General features: G+C 45.7%; 1 protein-coding gene across 1 annotated transcript in view; it reads left to right on the top strand.

Moving 5' to 3' along the window:
• LOC139280225 (circularly permutated Ras protein 1-like) overlaps positions 1–13,373 on the top strand; it is a 151,103-nt gene extending 137,730 nt beyond the window's left edge. Inside the window, exons 17-21 of the mRNA XM_070899839.1 lie at positions 1,271–1,382; positions 5,415–5,555; positions 6,420–6,513; positions 7,604–7,660; positions 13,226–13,373. Coding sequence (XP_070755940.1) covers positions 1,271–1,382; positions 5,415–5,555; positions 6,420–6,513; positions 7,604–7,660; positions 13,226–13,324 — 503 coding nt within the window. The 3' untranslated portion in view covers positions 13,325–13,373. The remainder of the gene's footprint in view (positions 1–1,270; positions 1,383–5,414; positions 5,556–6,419; positions 6,514–7,603; positions 7,661–13,225) is intronic.
• The last annotated feature ends 7,563 nt before the right edge of the window (positions 13,374–20,936 follow it).

Here is a 20,936-nt window from a genome sequence, read left to right as displayed (position 1 = left end):
GAGCACAGCCAGGCATGACCAATGTTCCCTGCGGCTCACTGGCTTTTAAACAGGAAAAGCCGTGCGTGCGTGCGTGGTATTCTGAATGGGCCGTGCGCCCAAGACAAATTAACGGGAACATTGGGTGTGACCCTGTCCCCATTCCAATGTCCCCACACACACACACACAAGGTGATTACACACACACACACACACCAGGTGATTACACCACACACACACACACACACACACACACACACACCAGGTGATTACACCACACACACACACACACAAGGTGATTACACCACACACACACACACACACACACACACACCAGGTGATTATACACACACACACACACACACACACACACCAGGTGATTACACACACACACACACACAACAGGTGATTACACCACACACACACACACACACACACACACACCAGGTGATTACACCACACACACACACACAACAGGTGATTACACCACACACACACACACACACACACACACACACACACACACCAGGTGATTACACCACACACACACACACACCAGGTGATTACACCACACACACACACACACCAGGTGATTACACCACACACACACACACACACACACACAAGGTGATTACACACACACACACACACCAGGAGATTACACACACACACAAACAACAGGAGATTACACACACACACAAACAACAGGTGATTACACACACACATACACACACACACACCAGGTGATTACACCACACACACACACACAACAGGTGATTACACCACACACACACACACACACACACATAACAGGTGATTACACCACACACACACACACACAACAGGTGATTACACCACACACACACACACACACCAGGTGATTACACCACACACACACACACACACACACACCAGGAGATTACACACACACACAAACAACAGGTGATTACACACACACATACACACAACAGGTGATTACACCACACACACACACACACACTTTCCAGCAGGAATCAGTTTAAAAACATGGCCAGTTTGTTTCTATATGAGAGGGCAACCATCCCACAAACTGCTTCAAGAGAGAATCAAATATTGGCAAAGAGAAATAAAGGAGAGTTGGAGCAGGCCCAGGAACAGCCTGCCTGCTCTCGTGCCGGGCTCAGTTAGCAAGGGCTGAGGTCAGAAGGGCAAGTCACCACAAATACGGGTGTATGTATACGGTGTATTGTATTTAATGTGATATTCCACTTACTTGGCTTCTGTGATTCAGAATCTTGTTCCATCCCCTCAGCTCTCCAGGATAACGAGAAGCTGCCCTTTCAGCTACAAGTCAGCTTCACCACTCGGGATAACAGACAGGCCTGTCGAGTCATCAGTCAGGAGAAACACATCACAAACGACAGGTAAACCCACCAGCCAGAGCATTGGGCACATACCCTGAGCGCTCTGTCCCCGTGCCCACCCCCACCTCCCGCGCCCCCCCCCCCGCAGAGCTCCTTACTGCACCGCCTGATATTAATCATAATTAATATTGCTGACTGACTCCAATACATTTCCACATTCAAGCGTGTTTTACTCGCATCAATTGGCCTAAAAGTACTAAACCCTGTCAACGAACGGAATCTCGGCCTTCATTAGTGAGCCGCTACGGTTGATGTGGAAAGAGACAGCATCAGCGGACTTATCACTGAATCGGGAGACATGGGGTGGTGAGAGCGACCGATTATAGGGAGGTGAGTGGGAGGGTTTGCTGGTGCTGTTGGGGAAGGTTTAAACTTGCTTGGCAGGAGCATGGGAACCGGAGAATAGATTCAGTGGGGAGAGAAGCAAAGCTGGAATTGGGCAGCAGAAAAGTGGAAAGTGAATTTGGAAGACCGAGGAAACAAGGGCTGGGAAGTAGACAACAAGGGAGTTTGGGCATCACTACATAGTGTATACTTCAATGTAAGGAGTCTAGGGAATAAGGCAGATGAGCTGAGAGCACAGATAGACACTTGGCAGTACGATATTATCGCTATTACTGAGACGTGGCTGAAAGAAGAGCAGGTGTGGCAGCTCAACATTCCTGGTTACAGGGTTTTCAGACGGGATAGAGAGGGGGTAAAAAAAGAGGGGGGGTCGCAGTATTGATTAAAGAAACAATTACAGCTGTGAGAAGGGATGCTATATTAGAGGGGTCATCAAACGAGGCCATATGGTTGAATTGAAGAACAAAAAAGGGGCGATCACACTGCTGGGAGTGTACTATAGACCCCCAAACAGTCAGAGGGAGATAGAAGAAAAAATATGTGGGCAAATTGCTGCAAAGTGCAAAAACTACAACGTCATAATAGTGGGGGATTTCAACTACCCTAATATTAACTGGGAAAACAGCAGTGTGAATGGTAGAGGGTGTGGAATTCCTAAAATGCATTCAGGAGAACTTCTTTAGCCAGTATGTAACAAGCCCAACAAGGGAGGGGGCGGTTCTGGACTTGGTTTGGGGGAATGAAGAGGGCAGATGGAAGGGGTATCAGTGGGAGAGCATTTTGGTGCTAGTGATCATAATTCAGTAAGATTTAGGGTAGTTATGGAAAAGAACAAAGGTGGACCAGGGAAAAAAAGTTCTCAATTATTGTAAAACCAATTTTGCTGAGCTGAGATGGGATTTGGACTGGAAACGACTACTTGATGGTAAATCAGTGTCAGAGCAATGGGAGGCATTCAAGGAGGAGATCCTGAGGGTACAGAGCAAGTATGTTCCCTTAAAAAAAATAAGGATGGGGCTAACAAATCTAGAGCCCCCTGGATGTCGAGGGACATACAGGGTAAGATAAAGAAAAAAGGGAGGCTTATGACCGATTCCGAGAACTCAACACTGCAGAAACTCTGGAGGAGTATAAGAAGTGCAGGGGTGTAATTAAAAAATATATCAGGAAAGCAAAGAGAGAGCATGAAAGAATGTTGGCAAGTAAAATCAGGGAAAACCCCAAGATGTTTAATAAATACATTGAGAGCAAGAGGATAACTTGAGAAAGAGTGGGGCCTATTAGAGACCACAAAGGTAATGGAGGCAGAAGATGTGGGTTTGATTCTTCATGAATACTTTGCATCTGTTTTCACAAAAGAGAGGGGCGATGCAGACTTTGCAATGAGGGAGGAGGTGTGTGAAATATTAAACAAGATAAACATAGAGAGAGAGGAAGTATTAAGGGGCTTAGCAGCTTTGAAAATAGATAAATCCCCAGGTCCAGAAGAAATGTATCCCAGGCTGTTAAGACAAGCAAAAGAGGAAATGGCAGAGGCTCTGACCATCATTTTCCAATCCTCTCTGGCTACAGCTGTGGTGCTAATGTTGTACCTTAAAAAGGGAGAAAGTGATAGACCGATTAATTACAGGCCATTCAGTCTAACCTCGGTGGTGGGAAAATTATTGGAAAAGATCCTGAGGGACAGGATAAATCATCATTTGGAAAGACATGGATTAATCAAGGACAGTCAGCATGGATTTGTTAAGGGAAGGTTATGTCTAACTAACTTGATTGAATTTTTCGAGGAGGTAACCAGGAGGGTCGATGAGGGCAGTGCGTATGATGTAGTGTATATGGATTTTAGCAAAGCTTTTGATAAGGTCCCACATGGCAGACTGGTCACAAAAGTAAAAGCTCATGGGATCCAGGGCAAAGTGGCAAGTTGGATCCAAAATTGGCTCGGAGGCAGGAAGCAAAGGGTAATGGTTGATGGGTGTTTTTGTGACTGGAAGGCTGTATCCAGTGGGGTTCCGCAGGGCTCAGTACTGGGTCCCTTGCTTTTTGTGTTATATATCAATGACTTGGACTTAAATGTTGGAGTATGATTAAGAAGTTTTCAGATGACACTAAAATAGGCTGTGTGGTTGATAATGAAGAAGAAATCTGTGGACTGCAGGAAGATATCAATGTACTGGTCAGGTGCGCAGAACAGTGGCAAATGGAATTCAATCCAGATAAGTGTGAGGTAATGCATTTGGGGAGGTCTAACAAGGCAAGGAAATAAACATTAAATGGTAGGACACTGAAAAGTATAGAGGAACAAAGGGACCTTGGAGTGCAGGTCCACAGATCCCTGAAGGTAGCAGGCCAGGTAGATAAGGTAGTTAAGAAGGCATATGGAATACTTGCCTTTATTAGTCAAGGCATGGAATACAAGAGCAAGGTGGTTATGCTTGAACTGTATAAAACACTGGTTAGGCCACAGCTAGAGTACTGCATGCAGTTCTGGTCACCACATTACAGGAAAGATGTGATTGCACTGGAGAGGGTACAGAGGAGATTTAGAAGAATGTTTCCTGGACTGGAGAATTTTGGCTATGAGAAAAGGTTGGAGATGCTGGGTCTGTTTTCTTTGGAACAGAGGAGGTTAAGGGGAGACCTGATTGCAGTGTATAAAATTATGAGGGACCTGGATAGAGTGGATAGGAAGGACCTGTTTCCCTTGGCAGAGGGGTCAACAACCAGGAGACATAAATTTAAAGTCATTGCGGGAGGTTTAGAGGAGATATGAGGGGAAATTTCTTCACCCAGAGGGTGGTGGGGGTCTGGAACTCACTGCCTGAAAGGGTGGTAGAGGCAGAAACCCTCACCATGTTTAAAATATACTTGGATGTTCACTTAAAGTGCGTAACGTACAGGTCTACGGACCAAGAGCTGGAAAGTGGGATTAGGCTGCATAGCTCTTGGTCGGCCGGCACGGACATGGTGGGCCGAAATGGCCTCCTTCTGTGCTGTAAATTTCTATGACTCTGTGTGTAAGCATTATAGGGAGTGAGCGCGCGCCTTGTAGGGAGTGTGCGCGAGCCTTGTAGGGAGCTAACAGTTTTGCTTCGTAACTGTCTTCTACTTCTTGCTGGTTTGAACTATATTGGGTGCGTAGGGACCCTCCGATCATGGAGCAGGTTTCTGGATACTGCTGGGGTGTGTGACCTGTAAGGTTACACCTTTGCTTCTTGTTTTTGCTCTTCCCGAATTGTAACCTTTGTTGTACAAGCCTTTGACGTCATCTCTTGCAGGCTCTGTCGTAAAAGGGATCCATTTCCCTATTCATACTGCTGTAATTTCCTGCTTTTACACTCCCTCGTGATAAAAAAAACATATCTTTTAAAAGCCTAGACCTAATAACCCCTTTGGCTGCATAGTATATCATTAATACCAACTAGCTTATTTGTTTAATAATCTATCCTCGGAGTACAACGTCCATAGGCTCGAAATCCATCCCTCCTTTCCCAGTGTTATCAATGTCATTGAGGGGAATATAGGATCTGCGAGCACACGCGGTTTTAACCAATAATGTCTACGTTAGCTGCCCTGTCCTTGTATTCGAATAATGTCAAAACATATTGATATCCTTGCAGTGAGTGTGGCCGATTGTGGGGGTGGTGAGTGGGGCTGATGTTTAGCTATTTTCTCTTGTTTTTACAGCTCCTTGGTGGAGGACAGTGTGAACATAACAGTGTTGGGAATACACGCAGCACAGCTCAGTGCCCGACTGACCATGGAGGGCCGAGTGAAGGAAGCGCGCAGTGAGGTGGCAGCTCAGAAGGAGCTTATCCAGAAGATTGTGTAATGTGACATTCTTCCATATTCATTCAATGATCCAACATATCATCATCATAGGCAGTCCCTCGAAGCGAGGATGACTTGCTTCCATGCCGAAAAGGGATGAGTTCACAGGTGTTTCAATGATGGCCCTAATATTCCGGATCCCAAACTACATCCTGAAGGGTGGAAGATGCCTGTGCGTGGATTTTTTTAACGTGTGGTGGCCGTTGCACACCAGCCACCACACGGGGCTCGACAGAGCTAGGTCTTGGTCCAGTGGCAAGGGTTAACCAGGATGACTGGAGACCTGCTCTGCTGCACGGACCTAGTGCGCACACATATCGCAGTGTGGGCTGGGCCCGTGCTGCCCCTGGGCCCTCGCCTCTTCTGGGCCCCGAACTCTCACCTCTCCTGGGCCCCGGTCATTTCCCTTTACGGACTCTTGCCGCTCCTTCTCCCCTCCTGCTGTTCCTGCCCGCACTGCAATCAGCGACCTGGCTTTGCAGCTGATGGTCTTGCAGGCCGGTACCAAGCCGATTTCTGGGCCGAGCTGCCGCACACTGCTCCCTCCATTAACCTTCTAGTGGTAGCAGCCCAAGAGGTAAATCAGGACCTGAAGAGGTGGCCGTTCCAATTGCACGAGCGGCAGTAACTGCCAATGGCGATCACCAGCTGAATGGGGACAGCTGAATATTCTTTCTGTCTGTGTTTGATTGACTGCTCAACCTGTGCATACAGGCTGGGAATGCAATATAAACCGAGCGCAGCCAGACATCAATCCCAACAAACGCGCACATTCCTTCTGCTGGATTATTTAAATATGGTATAACACATACAAAGTCGTTTCGGTTTGTGGTGTCGCTGACTGAGTCTGTCTCCTTTCAGTGAAAAAAAACATAACCAAGAAGAGGAAGACATTTACCAGAACTGGCTGCGCTCCGTGGCCGTTGTGTGTGAAGACATGACGTACTCTGAGGAGGTGAGTATTGACTTGGTGTGCGATGACACTGTGCTTCCGTACTGTCGGACACGTGAGGGGTCCCTGAGGGGCAGCAGATATAATTCAACAGCTTCAGCACAAAGCGAGTAGGAGGTAGTGTTGTCCTTGTGGGTCAATGAGTTTATCCAATGTGTAGAGCTATGCAGGATCAGAAGATCCCAGATTTATTCCCTCCTCTGTGCTGAACTAAGTATGTCAAAATAGTCCACGACCTTGTTGATGCTCACGGTTTAGCTACAAACATGTAGGATCATCATTTGGGAATCTAGCACTTGTGTGATTCAGGAGGGGCGAACTTTACTTGACTGATACTTTACCCCTTTAAAGGATGATCTCTCCGATATTTTGCCTCGTGCTTACTCGAGCTCCCTGTTCTACACATCATAGGCGGTCCCTCGAACGAGGATGACTTGCTTCCACACGAGTTCACAGATGTTTCAATGAAGGACCCGATGTTCCAGTCCTGAACTCCAGTTGAGGGGGTGGAAGATGCCTGTGCGTGGATTTTTTTAACGTGGGGTGACCGTTGCACACCAGCCACCACACGGGCTCGACAGAGCGAGGTCTTGGTCCAGTGGCAAGGGTTAACCAGGACGACTGCCAGACCAGCTCTGCTGCACGGACCTAGTGCGCACACATATCGCAGTGTGGGCTGGCCCCGTGCTGCCCCTGGGCCCTCGGCTCTTCTGGGCCCCGTACTCTCATTCGCCGCACCTCCGCCACGATCTCCCGCCGCTCCACCACCACCAACATTTGCCGCACCTCCGCCATGGGCTGCAAACAGATCATGTATCTGATCGAGATCCCACCACCCCTGGGGGGGGCGGGGTTAACTCGCGTTACATTATCTAATACTGGCTGTCCGGGGTGAAGTGTGACAGGTAAATATTATCAATCTTCAAACTTTAGACCAGAAGCTTGAGATTCCAGTAAATTTCAGTTAGTATGAGATATTACCCCAACTATTGTTCTATTTTAGGCACCAGCCTTGGCTGTGCGGGATCACTCTCGCCTGAGTTAGATGTCGTGGGTTCAAGGATTTTCATTTTTTTCTATTATCTTCTTTCAGGTGGGAAGCATGGCAGAAGCAAAAAATGAAACTGGAAACAGCGACTCTGTTTTCAAGGTAAATGATTGCTTCAATCAGCTTGTTGTGGGACATTAGTTTGTAGCGGATGATTGCAGCCAGGGTGGTATTTCAAGCCCTTCGATTGGCCTCAGCATTCTGGTTAAGTGAAGGGGGAGGGGTGAGGCCAGCAGGGTTGCCAATTAGGCGGCGATTCGGCCACGATGTATCCCATGGTGGAATAGCCTGTCAGCTCTCACTATCTCGGCTCGCAAATGAAGACTGGCCACTTAAGCAAGGCTCCAGAAGGCTGTCCGTGCCCATGGAACTACCAACATCCCCAGCATTGAATCAGCTTGATCAGCTCCGCTGGGCGGGCCACATAGTTCGCATGCCAGACACGAGACTCCCAAAGCAAGCGCTCTACTCGGAACTCCTTCAGGGCAAACGAGCCAAAGGTGGGTAGCAGAAACGTTACAAGGACACACTCAAAGCCTCCCTGATAAAGTGCAACATCCCCACCGACACCTGGGAGTCCCTGACCAAAGACCACCCTAAGTGGAGGAAGTGCATCCGGGAGGGCGCTGAGCACCTCGAGTCTCATCGCCGAGAGCATGCAGAAATCAAGCGCAGGCAGCGGAAGGAGCGTGTGGCAAACCTGTCCCACCCTTCCTTCCCTCAACCACTGTCTGTCCCACCTGTGACAGGGACTGTGGTTCTCGTATTGGACTGTTCAGCCACCTAAGGACTCATGTTAAGAGTGGAAGCAGGTCTTGCTCGATTCCGAGGGACGGCCTATGATGATGATGACTGTGCTGACCCCAGACAGACCAGGAGACCAGGGATGGTCTGTGCTGTATCAGGAGGGCTCAGTTACGAAGCAGATGAAGGCTCCTGTTGGTCTCAGTGTCTCTGGTCTAGGGAGATGAAGTTTAACCCAGGTTCCTCCTCCTGATGTGGGACGAAGCAGGATGAGTCGATGTAAAACCAGCTCTTGCATGGGACCTAAATTCAGTGCAGGCAAGAGGACCAGAATGGTCTCCTGTGCTAAATGTGCTGGCCTGGAGTTTCCGATCGATTGCGATGATTTTTTCAGCGCGATGCCCCTGATATCGGTGTAACAGACACAAAAGAACGTGGAATTTTAAGCACAAATTGCGTTCAGCGCAACTCAAGTTTTCTCAATCTTTTAAAAGCAAGGAAAAGATTAGCGGGAGTAAATGTGAGTCCCTTACAGGCTGAGACAGGAGAAATTATAACCGGGAATAAGGAAATGGAAGAGAAATTGAAACAAAAGAAATATAGAAAATAGGTGCAGGAGTAGGCCATTCGGCCCTTCGAGCCTGCACCACCATTCAATGAGTTCAAGGCTGAACATGCAACTTCAGTACCCCATTCCTGCTTTCTCGCCATACCCCTTGATCCCCTAGTAGTAAGGACTTCATCTAACTCCTTTTTGAATATATTTAGTGAATTGGCCTCAACAACTTTCTGTGGTAGAGAATTCCACAGGTTCACCACTCTCTGGGTGAAGAAGTTCCTCCTCATCTCGGTCCTAAATGGCTTACCCCTTATCCTTAGACTGTGACCCCTGGTTCTGGACTTCCCCAACATTGGGAACATTCTTCCTGCATCTAACCTGTCTAACCCCGTCAGAATTTTAAACGCTTCTATGAGGTCCCCTCTCATTCTTCTGAACTCCAGTGAATACAAGCCCAGTTGATCCAATCTTTCTTGATAGGTCAGTCCCGCCATCCCAGGAATCAGTCTGGTGAACCTTCGCTGCACTCCCTCAATAGCAAGAATGTCCTTCCTCAAGTTAGGAGACCAAAACTGTACACAATACTCCAGGTGTGGCCTCACCAAGGCCCTGTACAACTGTAGCAACACCTCCCTGCCCCTGTACTCAAATCTCCTCGCTATGAAGGCCAACATGCCATTTGCTTTCTTAACCGCCTGCTGTACCTGCATGCCAACCTTCAATGACTGATGTACCATGACACCCAGGTCTCTTTGCACCTCCCCTTTTCCTAATCTGTCACCATTCAGATAATAGTCTGTCTCTCTGTTTTTACCACCAAAGTGGATAACCTCACATTTATCCACATTATACTTCATCTGCCATGCATTTGCCCACTCACCTAACCTATCCAATTCACTCTGCAGCCTCATAGCATCCTCCTCGCAGCTCACACTGCCACCCAACTTAGTGTCATCCGCAAATTTGGAGATACTACATTTAATCCCCTCGTCTAAATCATTAATGTACAGTGTAAACAGCTGGGGCCCCAGCACAGAACCTTGCGGTACCCCACTAGTCACTGCCTGCCATTCTGAAAAGTCCCCATTTACTCCTACTCTTTGCTTCCTGTCTGACAACCAGTTCTCAATCTATGTCAGCACACTACCCCCAATCCCATGTGCTTTAACTTTGCACATTAATCTCTTGTGTGGGACCTTGTCGAAAGCCTTCTGAAAGTCCAAATATACCACATCAACTGGTTCTCCCTTGTCCACTCTACTGGAAACATCCTCAAAAAATTCCAGAAGATTTGTCAAGCATGATTTCCCTTTCACAAATCCATGCTGACTTGGACCTATCATGTCACCTCTTTCCAAATGCACTGCTATGACATCCTTAATAATTGATTCCATCATTTTACCCACTACCGATGTCAGGCTGACTGGTCTATAATTCCCTGTTATCTCTCTCCCTCCTTTTTTAAAAAGTGGGGTTACATTGGCTACCCTCCACTCCATAGGAACTGATCCAGAGTCAATGGAATGTTGGAAAATGACTGTCAATGCATCCGCTATTTCCAAGGCCACCTCCTTAAGTACTCTGGGATGCAGTCCATCAGGCTCTGGGGATTTATCGGCCTTCAATCCCATCAATTTGCCCAACACAATTTCCCGACTAATAAGGATTTCCCTCAGTTCCTCCTCCTTACTAGACCCTCCGACCCCTTTTATATCCGGAAGGTTGTTTGTGTCCTCCTTAGTGAATACCGAACCAAAGTACTTGTTCAATTGGTCCGCCATTTCTTTGTTCCCCGTTATGACTTCCCCTGATTCTGACTGCAGGGGACCTACGTTTGTCTTTACTAACCTTTTTATCTTTACATACCTATAGAAACTTTGCAATCCGTCTTAATGTTCCCTGCAAGCTTCTTCTCGTACTCCATTTTCCCTGCCCTAATCAAACCCTTTGTCCTCCTCTGCTGAGTTCTAAATTTCTCCCAGTCCCCGGGTTCGCTGCTATTTCTGGCCAATTTGTATGCCACTTCCTTGGCTGTAATACTATCCCTGATTCCTCTTGATAGCCACGGTTGAGCCACCTTCACTTTTTTATTTTTACGCCAGACAGGAATGTACAATTGTTGTAGTTCATCCATGCGGTCTCTAAATGTCTGCCATTGAACAAAGATATTGTGTCTGTCTTCATGGAAGACACAATAAACCTCCCAGAAATAGTGGAGAACCAAGGGTCTAGTCAGAATAAGGAACGGAAAGAAATTAGTATTAGTGAAAAAACAAAAATAGTGCTGGAGAAATTAATGGTACTGAAAGCCAATAAATCCCCTGGGCCTGATGGCCTACATCCTGGGGTTTTGAAAGAGGTTGCTATAGAGCTAGTGGATGCATTGGTTGTTATCTTCCAAAATTCCATAGATTCTAGAATGTTTCTTGTGGATTGGAAGGTAGCAAATGTAACATAGAAACGTAGAAAATAGGTGCAGGAGTAGGCCATTTGGCCCTTTGAGCCTGCACCGCCATTCAATGAGTTCATGGCTGAACATGCAACTTCAGTACCCCATTCCTGCTTTCTCACCATACCCCCTGATCCCCCTTGTAGTAAGGACTACATCTAACTCCTTTTTGAATATATTTAGTGAATTGGCCTCCACAACTTTCTGTGGTAGAGAATTCCCACTATTTAACCCCACTATTTAAGAAAGGAGGGAGAGAGAAAATGGGGAATTATAGACCAGTTAGCCTGACATCACTAGTAGGGAAAATGCTAGAATCTATTATTAAGGATGTGGTAACAGGGCACTCAGCAAATAATAATAGGATTGGGCAGAGTCAACATGGATTTATGAAAGGCAAATCATGTTTGACAAATCTGTTAAGAGTTTTTTGAGGTTGTAACTAGTAGAATAGATAAGGGAGAACCAATGGATGTGGTGTATTTGGCTTTTCAGAAGGTTGTAAATCAATGGAATTCTCTGCTCCAGAGAGCTGTGGAGGCTGAGACATTGAATATATTTAAGGCGGAGATACAGATTTTTGAGCGATAAGGGTATGGGGAGTGGGCGGGGAAATGGAGCTGAGTCCATGATCTTATTAAATGGTGGAGCAGGCTCGAGGGGCCAGGTGGCCTACTCCTGCTCCTATTTCTTATGTTCTTTTGATATGGTGTCACACAAGAGGTTAGTAAACAAAATTAGGGCTCATGGGATTGGGGGTAATATACTGAGGATTGAGGAATGGTTAAGAGAGAGAAAACAGAGAGTAGGAATAAACGGGTCATTTTCGGGATGGCAGGCTAGTGGGGTACCTCACAGATCGGTGCTGGGGCCTCAGCTATTCACAATCTACATCAGTTCATGGACGATTTTGAGTTTGGCAATATGCAAATAAGTTTGAGCAGGAACTTGGAGGCGGGGGGAATACTTCTCAAAACGGACGCAATTTGCGCCAGAGCGCCCAAAGCAGAAACTGTACCTACCCCTGTATGTTTATCCAGTGACCCCCCCACGAGAAAGTCATCTGTGGACATCACTCGGGACAGGATCTACCTCCACTGTGAGGTCTGCTGCAGTCAAATAGCTTACAACACTTGGCTACTTAGATTAGTTACTGTAGACCACAGCAGGGGAGAAACTGCAAATAATAGCTAATTTCATAGTGGTATTTATAAAATGCTGTTTTTAAAAAAAATCGTTTATTTGATGTTTTCTATAAAGTGCTATTTTTGTGTAAGTGGTTCTTTTTATCTTTCTCTCCATCGCTTGGCTTTTCCTCCCATGTTGAGGATTACTGCCCATTTCGACTGCAGGAATAGTGATGTGCCCCAGGTTCCTTGGCATTCTCTGTAACTAGCTGGGTGTCGGGCAGCAGTGTCCTGGGATGACTCTTCCGTTGATTTTTCTCTCTCGCTGTTTAAAAGAACACAGCCATTACTAACCACTCCCGTCACCCCCTCTGCCGACAGTATGGCCTCAGAGGCAGAAGAACCAACTGTGCCCACCCGCTATGCCACCCTAACCCCTGCCACCCTTGGTAGCAAAACTCCCTTCCATCTCCGGAATATCCAAATGTAAATTAATGTCATCATAGGCAGTCCCTCGAAACGAGGATGATTTGCTTCCACGCCAAAAAGGGATGAGTTCACGGGTGTTTCAATGAAGGATCTAATATTCCAGATCCCGAACTACATCCTGAAGGGTGGAAGATGCCTGTGTGTGGATTGTTTTAACGTGTGGTGACCGTTGCACACCAGCCACCACACGGGCTTGTCAGAGCTCGGTCTTGGTCCAGTGGCAAGGATTACCCAAGATGACTGGAGACCTGTATCGCAGTGTGCAAAATTAATGTAACTCCACCTTAAATACCCAACAGGTGTTGTCCGATGAAGTTGCAAACATGGTTTATCGTCTGAAGAACGCCAAGAGCAAAATGTTGAAGAAGCCAACACCTGCTCCGGTGCCAATGGTGTGACAGGACAATTGGAGCAGATCATTGCCTGAATGTTTGTCATGGAAACTGTGCAATTTTTCATCCATTTGTATTTTACAAAATATAGCTGTTGTGAAAATAAATTATGTTTTGAAAAAAAAAATCTGTTCACCTTAAGACCAAGGTTGAAATGCCTGTGCTCACATTCTTGGAGACCCTGGGGCTGATTCCCCCTCCTCTCCTTTTTGCTCGTGACCTCGGCTGAACCAGGCTGGTTTTCCAGGATCAGCTCATCGGCATTTTGTTGGGCGATCTCCACATTGAAGGAAGCTGTGTGCCCCTTAAAAGCCGGCAGCAGATAAAATTTCAGATGAAGTTTGGGCCTGCTAAATGCTGTCATGGCAGGTGCCGCATAAGAGGTTACTGCACAAGATAAAAGTTCACAGGGTTGGGGGTAATATATTAGCATGGATAAAGGGTTGGCTAATGAACAGAAAGTAGAGAGTTGGGATAAATGGTTCATTCTCGGGTTGGCAATCAGTAACTAGTGGGGTGCCGCAGGGATCAGTGCTGGGACCCTAACTATTTACAATCTATATTAACGACTTGGAAGAAGGGACTGAGTGTAACGTAGCCAAGTTTGCCGACGATACAAAGATGGGAGGAAAAGCCATGTGTGAGGAGAACACAAAAAATCTGCAAAAGGACATAGACAGGCTAAGTGAGTGAGTGGGCAAAAATTTGGCAGATGGAGTATAATGTTGGAAAGTGTGAGGTCATGCACTTTGGCAGAAAAAAATCAAAGAGCAAGTTATTATTTAAATGGAGAAAGATTGCAAAGTGCTGCAGTACAGCGGGACCTGGGGATACTTGTGCATGAAACACAAAAGGTTAGTATGCAGGTACAGCAAGTGATCAGGAAGGCCAATGATATCTTGGCCTTTATTGCAAAGGGGATGGAGTATAAAAGCAGGGAAGTCTTGCTACAGTTGGACAGGGTATTGGTGAGGCCACACCTGGAATACTGCGTGCAGTTTTGATTTCCATATTTACGAAAGGATATACTTGCTTTGGAGGCAGTTCAGAGAAGGTTCACTAGGTTGATTCTGGGGATGAGGGGGTTGACTTATGAGGAAAGGTTGAGTAGGTTGGGCCTCTACTCATTGGAATTCAGAAGAATGAGGAGAGGTGATCTTATCGAAACATATAAGATTATGAGGGGGCTTGACAGGGTGGATGCAGAGAGGATGTTTCCACCGATATGGAAGAATAGAACTAGATGGCATAATCTTAGAATAAGGGGCCGCCCATTTAAAACTGAGATGAGGAGGAATTTCTTCTCTCTGAGGGTTGTAAATCTGTGGAATTTGCTGCCTCAGAGAGCTGTGGAAGTTGGGACAATGAATAAATTTAAGACAGAAATAGACAGTTTCTTAACTGATAAGGGAATAAGGGAAGTGGAGCTGAGTCCATGATCAGATCAGCCATGATCTTATTGAATGGTGGAGCAGGCTTGAGGGGCTGGATGGCCTATTCCTGCTCCTATTTCTGTTGTGTTGATGGTTCACCTGTACACCCAAGGTCTTTGGCTGACACTGGGGTATTAATTTGAAAGTTTGGCATATTTTCTTCACAAGCAAGGAGACTTCAAGTTCACCCCATCCAAGTTTTCCAAATGATCATGGAATCTTGCAAAGTTGATCCAAAAAAATTGCCCACAGTGGTGAATGGTAGGTTCAAATAGCAGCTCGCACAGGTTAAAATTAAATAGCAGTAAATTCAGGCTGGAATCTTTCCATCCAAAGCGTAATACAGGTGTGGAGTGGGTTACCAGGGAAGGACATTGAGGTGAACAGTATAAATGGGTTCAATAAGAGCAAAGGGATCGATATATATAAGGCTGGTAGGTGAAAAAAGGCAGAGGCTTGTGGGACCCAATAGTGTTTTTCCTGCCTCTAACAATTCATGTAACCTTAAAAGGATCAGATATTCATTATGGCTCACTCTCCTCTCCCCATTTTACTTACCTGATTTGCCCAGTGACAAGAATGGGGCTTCCATTTGGCTCAATGAGTACAACCGGTGTGTGATTAAGACGGATGGACCAGAAAGCCACAGGGCCAATCCCTGGTCTGACCACAAATGTAACACCCCTATTTAAAAAAGGAGACGGACAGAAAGCAGGAAACTATAGACCAGTTAGCCCAACATCTGTCATTCGGAAAATGCCACAGTCCATTATTAAGGAAGTAGTAGCAGGACATTTGGAAAAGCATGATTCAATCAAGCAGAGTCAGCATGGATTTATGAAAGGGAAAGTATGTTTGACAAATTTACTGGAGTTCTTTGAGGATGTAACAAGCAGGGTGGATAAGGGGGAACCAGTGGATGTGATGTATTTGGATTTCCAGAAGGCATTCGATAAGGTGCCACATAAAAGGTTACTGCACAAGATAAAAGTTCACGGGGTTGGGGGTACTATATTAGCATGGATAGAGGATTGACTAACTAACAGAAAACAGAGAGTCAGGATAAATGGGTCATTTTATGGTTGGCAAACAGTAACTAGTGGGGTGCTGCAGGGATCGGTGCTGGGTCCTCAACTATCTATAATCTATATTAATGACTTGGATGAAGGGACCAAGTGTAATGTAGCCAAGTTTGCTGATGATAAAGATGGATGGGAAAGCAAATTGTGAGGACACAAAAAATCTGCAAAGGGATATAGACAGGCTATTTAAGTGGGAAAACATTTGGTAGATGGAGTATAATGTGGGAAAATGTGAGTATCTACTTTGGCAGAAATAGCAAAGCAAATTATAATTTAAATGGAGAAAAATTGTAAAGTGCTGCAATAGAGGGGGAGCTGGGGGCCCTTGTGCATGAAACACAAAAAGTTAGTAGGCAGGTACAGCAAGTAATCAGGAATGCAAATTGAATGTTGGCCTTTATTGCAAGGGGGATAGAGTATAAAAGCAGAGAAGTCCTGCTACAACTGTACAGGGTATTGGCGAGGCCACACCTGGAGTACTGCGTACAGTTTAGGTCTTTGTATTTAAGAAAGGATATACTTGCATTGGAGGCTGTTCAGTGAAGGTTCACTAGGTTGATTCCAGAAATGAGGTTGAATTATGAGGAAAGGTTGAGTAGGTTGGGCCTCTACTCATTGGAGTTCAGAAGAATGAGGTGTGATCTTATCGAAACATATGAGGGGGCTCGACAAGGTGGATGCAGAGAGGATATTTTCACTCAGGGGAAACTAAAACTAGGGGACATAGTCTTAGAATAAGGGGCCGTCCATTTAAAACTGAGGGTTATAAATCTATGGAATTCTCTGCCCCAGAGAGCTTTGAAGGCTAGGCCATTGAATATATTTAAGGCGGATACACAGATTTTTGAGCAATAAGGGGATAAGGGGTTATGGGGAGCGGGCAGGGAAGTGGAGCCGTGTTCATGATCAGATCAGCCATGATCTTATTGAATGGCGGAGCAGGCTTGAGAGGCCAAATGGCCTACTCCTGCTCCTATTTCTTACGTCCTGAGATCAGAGATAGCAGTAGTGATGTTGCCGTTGTTGCATGGCGCCTGGGTTTGGGAGGGGAAATACAACCAGTGGTGTGACTCAGGATCGCTGCTCTGACCCTTCTAGAGAATCCGTATATATGTGGGCAAGGACAGGATGGGACTTAGCAGTTGAATAGCCCGCCAACATTCACCGTCTCGGCTCGCACATCACATGACCACCTTGGGCTGGTGCTAGAGGGTATCCATGGAGCAGTATCCCACCGAGGATTCAGCAACTTAGGAAAAGGGGGCAAGAGCATGGTCATCAATAAAGGCAGTCCCTCGACTCAAGGATGAGTCGTTTCCACATCAAAAAGTTCACAGGTGTTTCTATGAAGGACCTAATATTCCAGATCCCAAACTACATCCTGAAGGGTGGATGCCTGTGCGTGGATTTTTATTAACGTGTGGTGGCCATTGCACACCAGCCACCACACAGGCTTGACAGAGCTAGGTCTTGGTCCAGTGGCAAGGGTTACCCAAGACGACTGGAGACCAGCTCTGCTGCACGGACCTAGTACACACACATAGTATGGTATGGGATGGGGAGATATAAATAAATGAAGAACACCAATTTGTTTTGTACAATTTATTAACAGACATTAGTCTGGAACGCAAGTCCCAGGTAAGAGTCAAGGTGAAATTGGAATGTGGTGATAGCCAATTGACAGCCCCATTGACATCAATGGAATAGAAAATCAGGAGGGGTGTAAAACAAGCTGTCAATTTGCTATCGGCCATTTTGCACCATTGCCAAAGAACAATTTCACCCCAGTCTTTTACAATGAAAAACACTGTACAACAAAAGCAAAGACAAAAGTAAACCAGGATACACAAAACAGATACAAACCAAAAGGCGGCTACCATCTGAATAATAAGCTTCAGATTATTTAATACATGCACCATGGTAACACGAACGGCATATCCATACTGAGCTCAGTAACACTGTGTGTGTTAGTTGGCCTATGGAATTATAGGATAGGCAATTCGGGTCAATTAATCATGAAATGGTCTATGATAAACTGTGTTGTGACCCAAAGTAAAGCAATTGATACAGCAGCAGTTATTGCATGGTAGATACATAGAGCAATGCATTGTATACACATTCAACAGTTACAAAATTGGAACCACGTTTTTAAAGAAATAACTGTTTAAAATAGGGTTACCATCGTTTGCCACGGATCATACAAAAGTCAGCATCCAGTCCAAAATGGGATGAGTAGCAACCCAGCTTAAAAGTCTGAGTAAAATACAACAGATCTCAAGATTGTGTCTGAGTGTCGGTACTCTTTCCACTCTCTTATAATGACACGAGGGCTAGATTCTCCAAATCATTAGCAAAGGGCAGAAAACCTAGCCCTTAAGTATTAGCAAAGACCCAATAAAAACCAGATCTGCACTGTCCCTGCAGTTAGATTCACATTCAATTAGGATTCAACTCAGTCAGACTGAAATAAAACACTTTCAACCAACAGCCATTCAGCTAGAAATGCAGTCATGGGTGCAGAATAGCAACCAATTTTAAGAAATTCCTGAAATTAAAAACCAAAATCCACACTCAACCATATCCAATGCCAGTGAATCTGTAAAGCAGCTAAAATCTTTAACTTTTTTTGTTGTATTCCTTCTAAAAAGTTTTCAATTTTACCCTCGATCCAGAGGAAGCTTTTCCAAAGAGCACGCGACCAGAACGAATACGTTGGGCTTGCAATCCATTGCTGTCCTGGGTACTGCTAAGCAGATGTGTTGCTTATAAAATTGCTGGTCCTTAACCTTACCAACAAGACAACGCAGCCCCTTGAAACATACGGGGACACCATTCAGTGTAATGATACAACCTGGTAACACCGTTGTACGCCCACAAGGGAGGGTGGGCTATGTGCGTGTTTTACACTTCACTGAACAAGTAACTTCTCTTAAAAACACTAAGGTATTCAAACTGTTGCTGATGGTGGAGACAGAATACACAACTGTGATGCTCTGTTTAATACTCCAGCTTGGGCTACATTTAACCTACATAACCTTGTCATTACAAAAGGGCAGAAGAAACCATTCAGCAGTCGGAGACTAGACCCTCTGGCATTCCAGTTCACCCAGCCCAGCATCCAACTACATTTTGAACTCCATTAGCATCTTTTGCGAGTCGGTTCTTTGTGGGTTTTTTTTTAAAAACCTTTTTAAAAAGGCATGTGATTTTATTTATTTAATAAAACATTCTTGTAATGAAACCCCCCAACGACATACATTTGTGCCCAATATATATTACTTTAAATTATAAATAGCTGATGAGAAAGTGAATGTAAAACATGGAAAACTGGTGGGACAGTGAGTGGCTCAGTCTATTTGAGCACCAATAGTCATGGCAACAGTGAGACATGGGTTAGATTACCCTCAACTGTGTCACCGTCAGGAACTGCTGAGTAAGGAACTAGGGACATAGGAAGAAAACACTGCTCCGACCCATCTTATGGTGGCTAGTTTTGTTGGTGGAGACCCGGCAAAGATCAAGTTTATCCTCAAAAACAAGGAAAGTAAATAGGGACAGAGAAAGAAGGTTGTGCACAGAACTGAGAAAGGATTAGTTCTCTGAAGGGCCAGTTGGGAACAGCACGATGGGAAATACACCGAGCCCCACACACACACACACGAGAATGTCTGCATCCCTAGTCTGTGCTGATCTCAGCCAAGATCATCATAGGCAGTCCCTCGGAATCAAGACTTGCTTCCACTCCTACTAAAAAGTGAGTCCTTAGGTGGTTGAACAATCCAATACAGGAACCACAGTCCTAGTCACAGGTGGGACAGATAGTCGTTGAGGGCAAGGGTGGGTGGGACAGGTTTGCCGTACGCTCCTTCTGCTGCCTGCGCTCGATTTCTGCATGCTCTCGGCAACGAGACTCGAGGATGCACTTCCTCCACTTAGGGCGGTCCTTGGCCAGGGACTCCCAGGTGTCGGTGGGGATGTTGCACTTTATTAAGGAGGCAGAGTCACTACAACCAATGTCAACACCTGGAGTATTTGGAGAATGAAAATCAGCCGGAACTCCCACTCCTGTCCAGTGACCCCTGCTGCAAGTTTCTGTGAGGATGTCAAGTGAAAATATGGTCAGGGTGAGCTGTGATGTCCCCAAGTCCAATAGCCTGCCAGCATTTGATTTCTGGGATCCCAGATGAAAAATAATAGCCACTTGAGCAAGGTACAAGGCAGCTGTTGGCACCAATGCCCAGCATCAAACAACAGAGTTAGCAGATGTGGAGAAAATTGGAGGGGTTTACAGGAATGTTACAAACAATAAATAATTTCAAGAAAAGAGCTCTTTATTCCAAGATTGTTACACTGATCCTGCAGTCATTCGTAGCCAACCTGTGTGAATTGGTTTACCTGTTTGGAGAGTGGGGACCAGCAGCCCTGAAGTGTGGCCAAAATGTGTATTATCCAGATGGTATAGGAGATGAAACAGGAATATTAATGGTTCGGAGAACGATTGCTAGCTGGGGTTGAAAAGTCATTGGACAGTAGAAGAGTTCATGAGAATCTGATCCTTAAACAAGAGTGAAACTGAAGCAGTGGACAGCACCTCGGCCTCCGGAGCACATTACACGCAAACAATTGTCACACAATGTCAATTAGGAGGGGGAAAAGAGAGTTCTACAAAAATACTTGGGTTTTACTAGGCTATAATAAACATTGTTCACTATCAATACTTAAAACTTTCCTTACTGAGTTATGACAAAATATTAAAAATCTTAAAAAGCTGCACATACTTCCTGTCAACCTATCCCACGACAAATCCCTATGTCCACATTTATAATGGAAGCTGCCCCTGTAAACTTGCCATGCTGTACCTGCACCCTTCCACCTGTGGAGGCACTGCAGCATCACCAATGGCAGGAGGGTACAAAGCATAGTTACCTTCTTATCGTTAGTATGCAGACCCGAGAGGCTGGCTATCTGGTTGATGGGGTCTAGGGCCAGACCACATCAAGTTTTCATGGGTAACTCCGGGCAGGGGCACTCATTGAGTGGATGCGGCAGGAGGCTAGGCCTCCCCCTCATTAGAATGGCTACATCTACTAAAGGCACAGGCCC

This window comes from Pristiophorus japonicus, chromosome 14, assembly GCF_044704955.1.
Source record: "Pristiophorus japonicus isolate sPriJap1 chromosome 14, sPriJap1.hap1, whole genome shotgun sequence".
Lineage (NCBI taxonomy): Eukaryota > Metazoa > Chordata > Chondrichthyes > Pristiophoridae > Pristiophorus > Pristiophorus japonicus.
The sequence above is the reverse complement of the archived record's forward strand: the minus strand, read 5'-3'. Positions and strand labels throughout refer to the sequence as shown.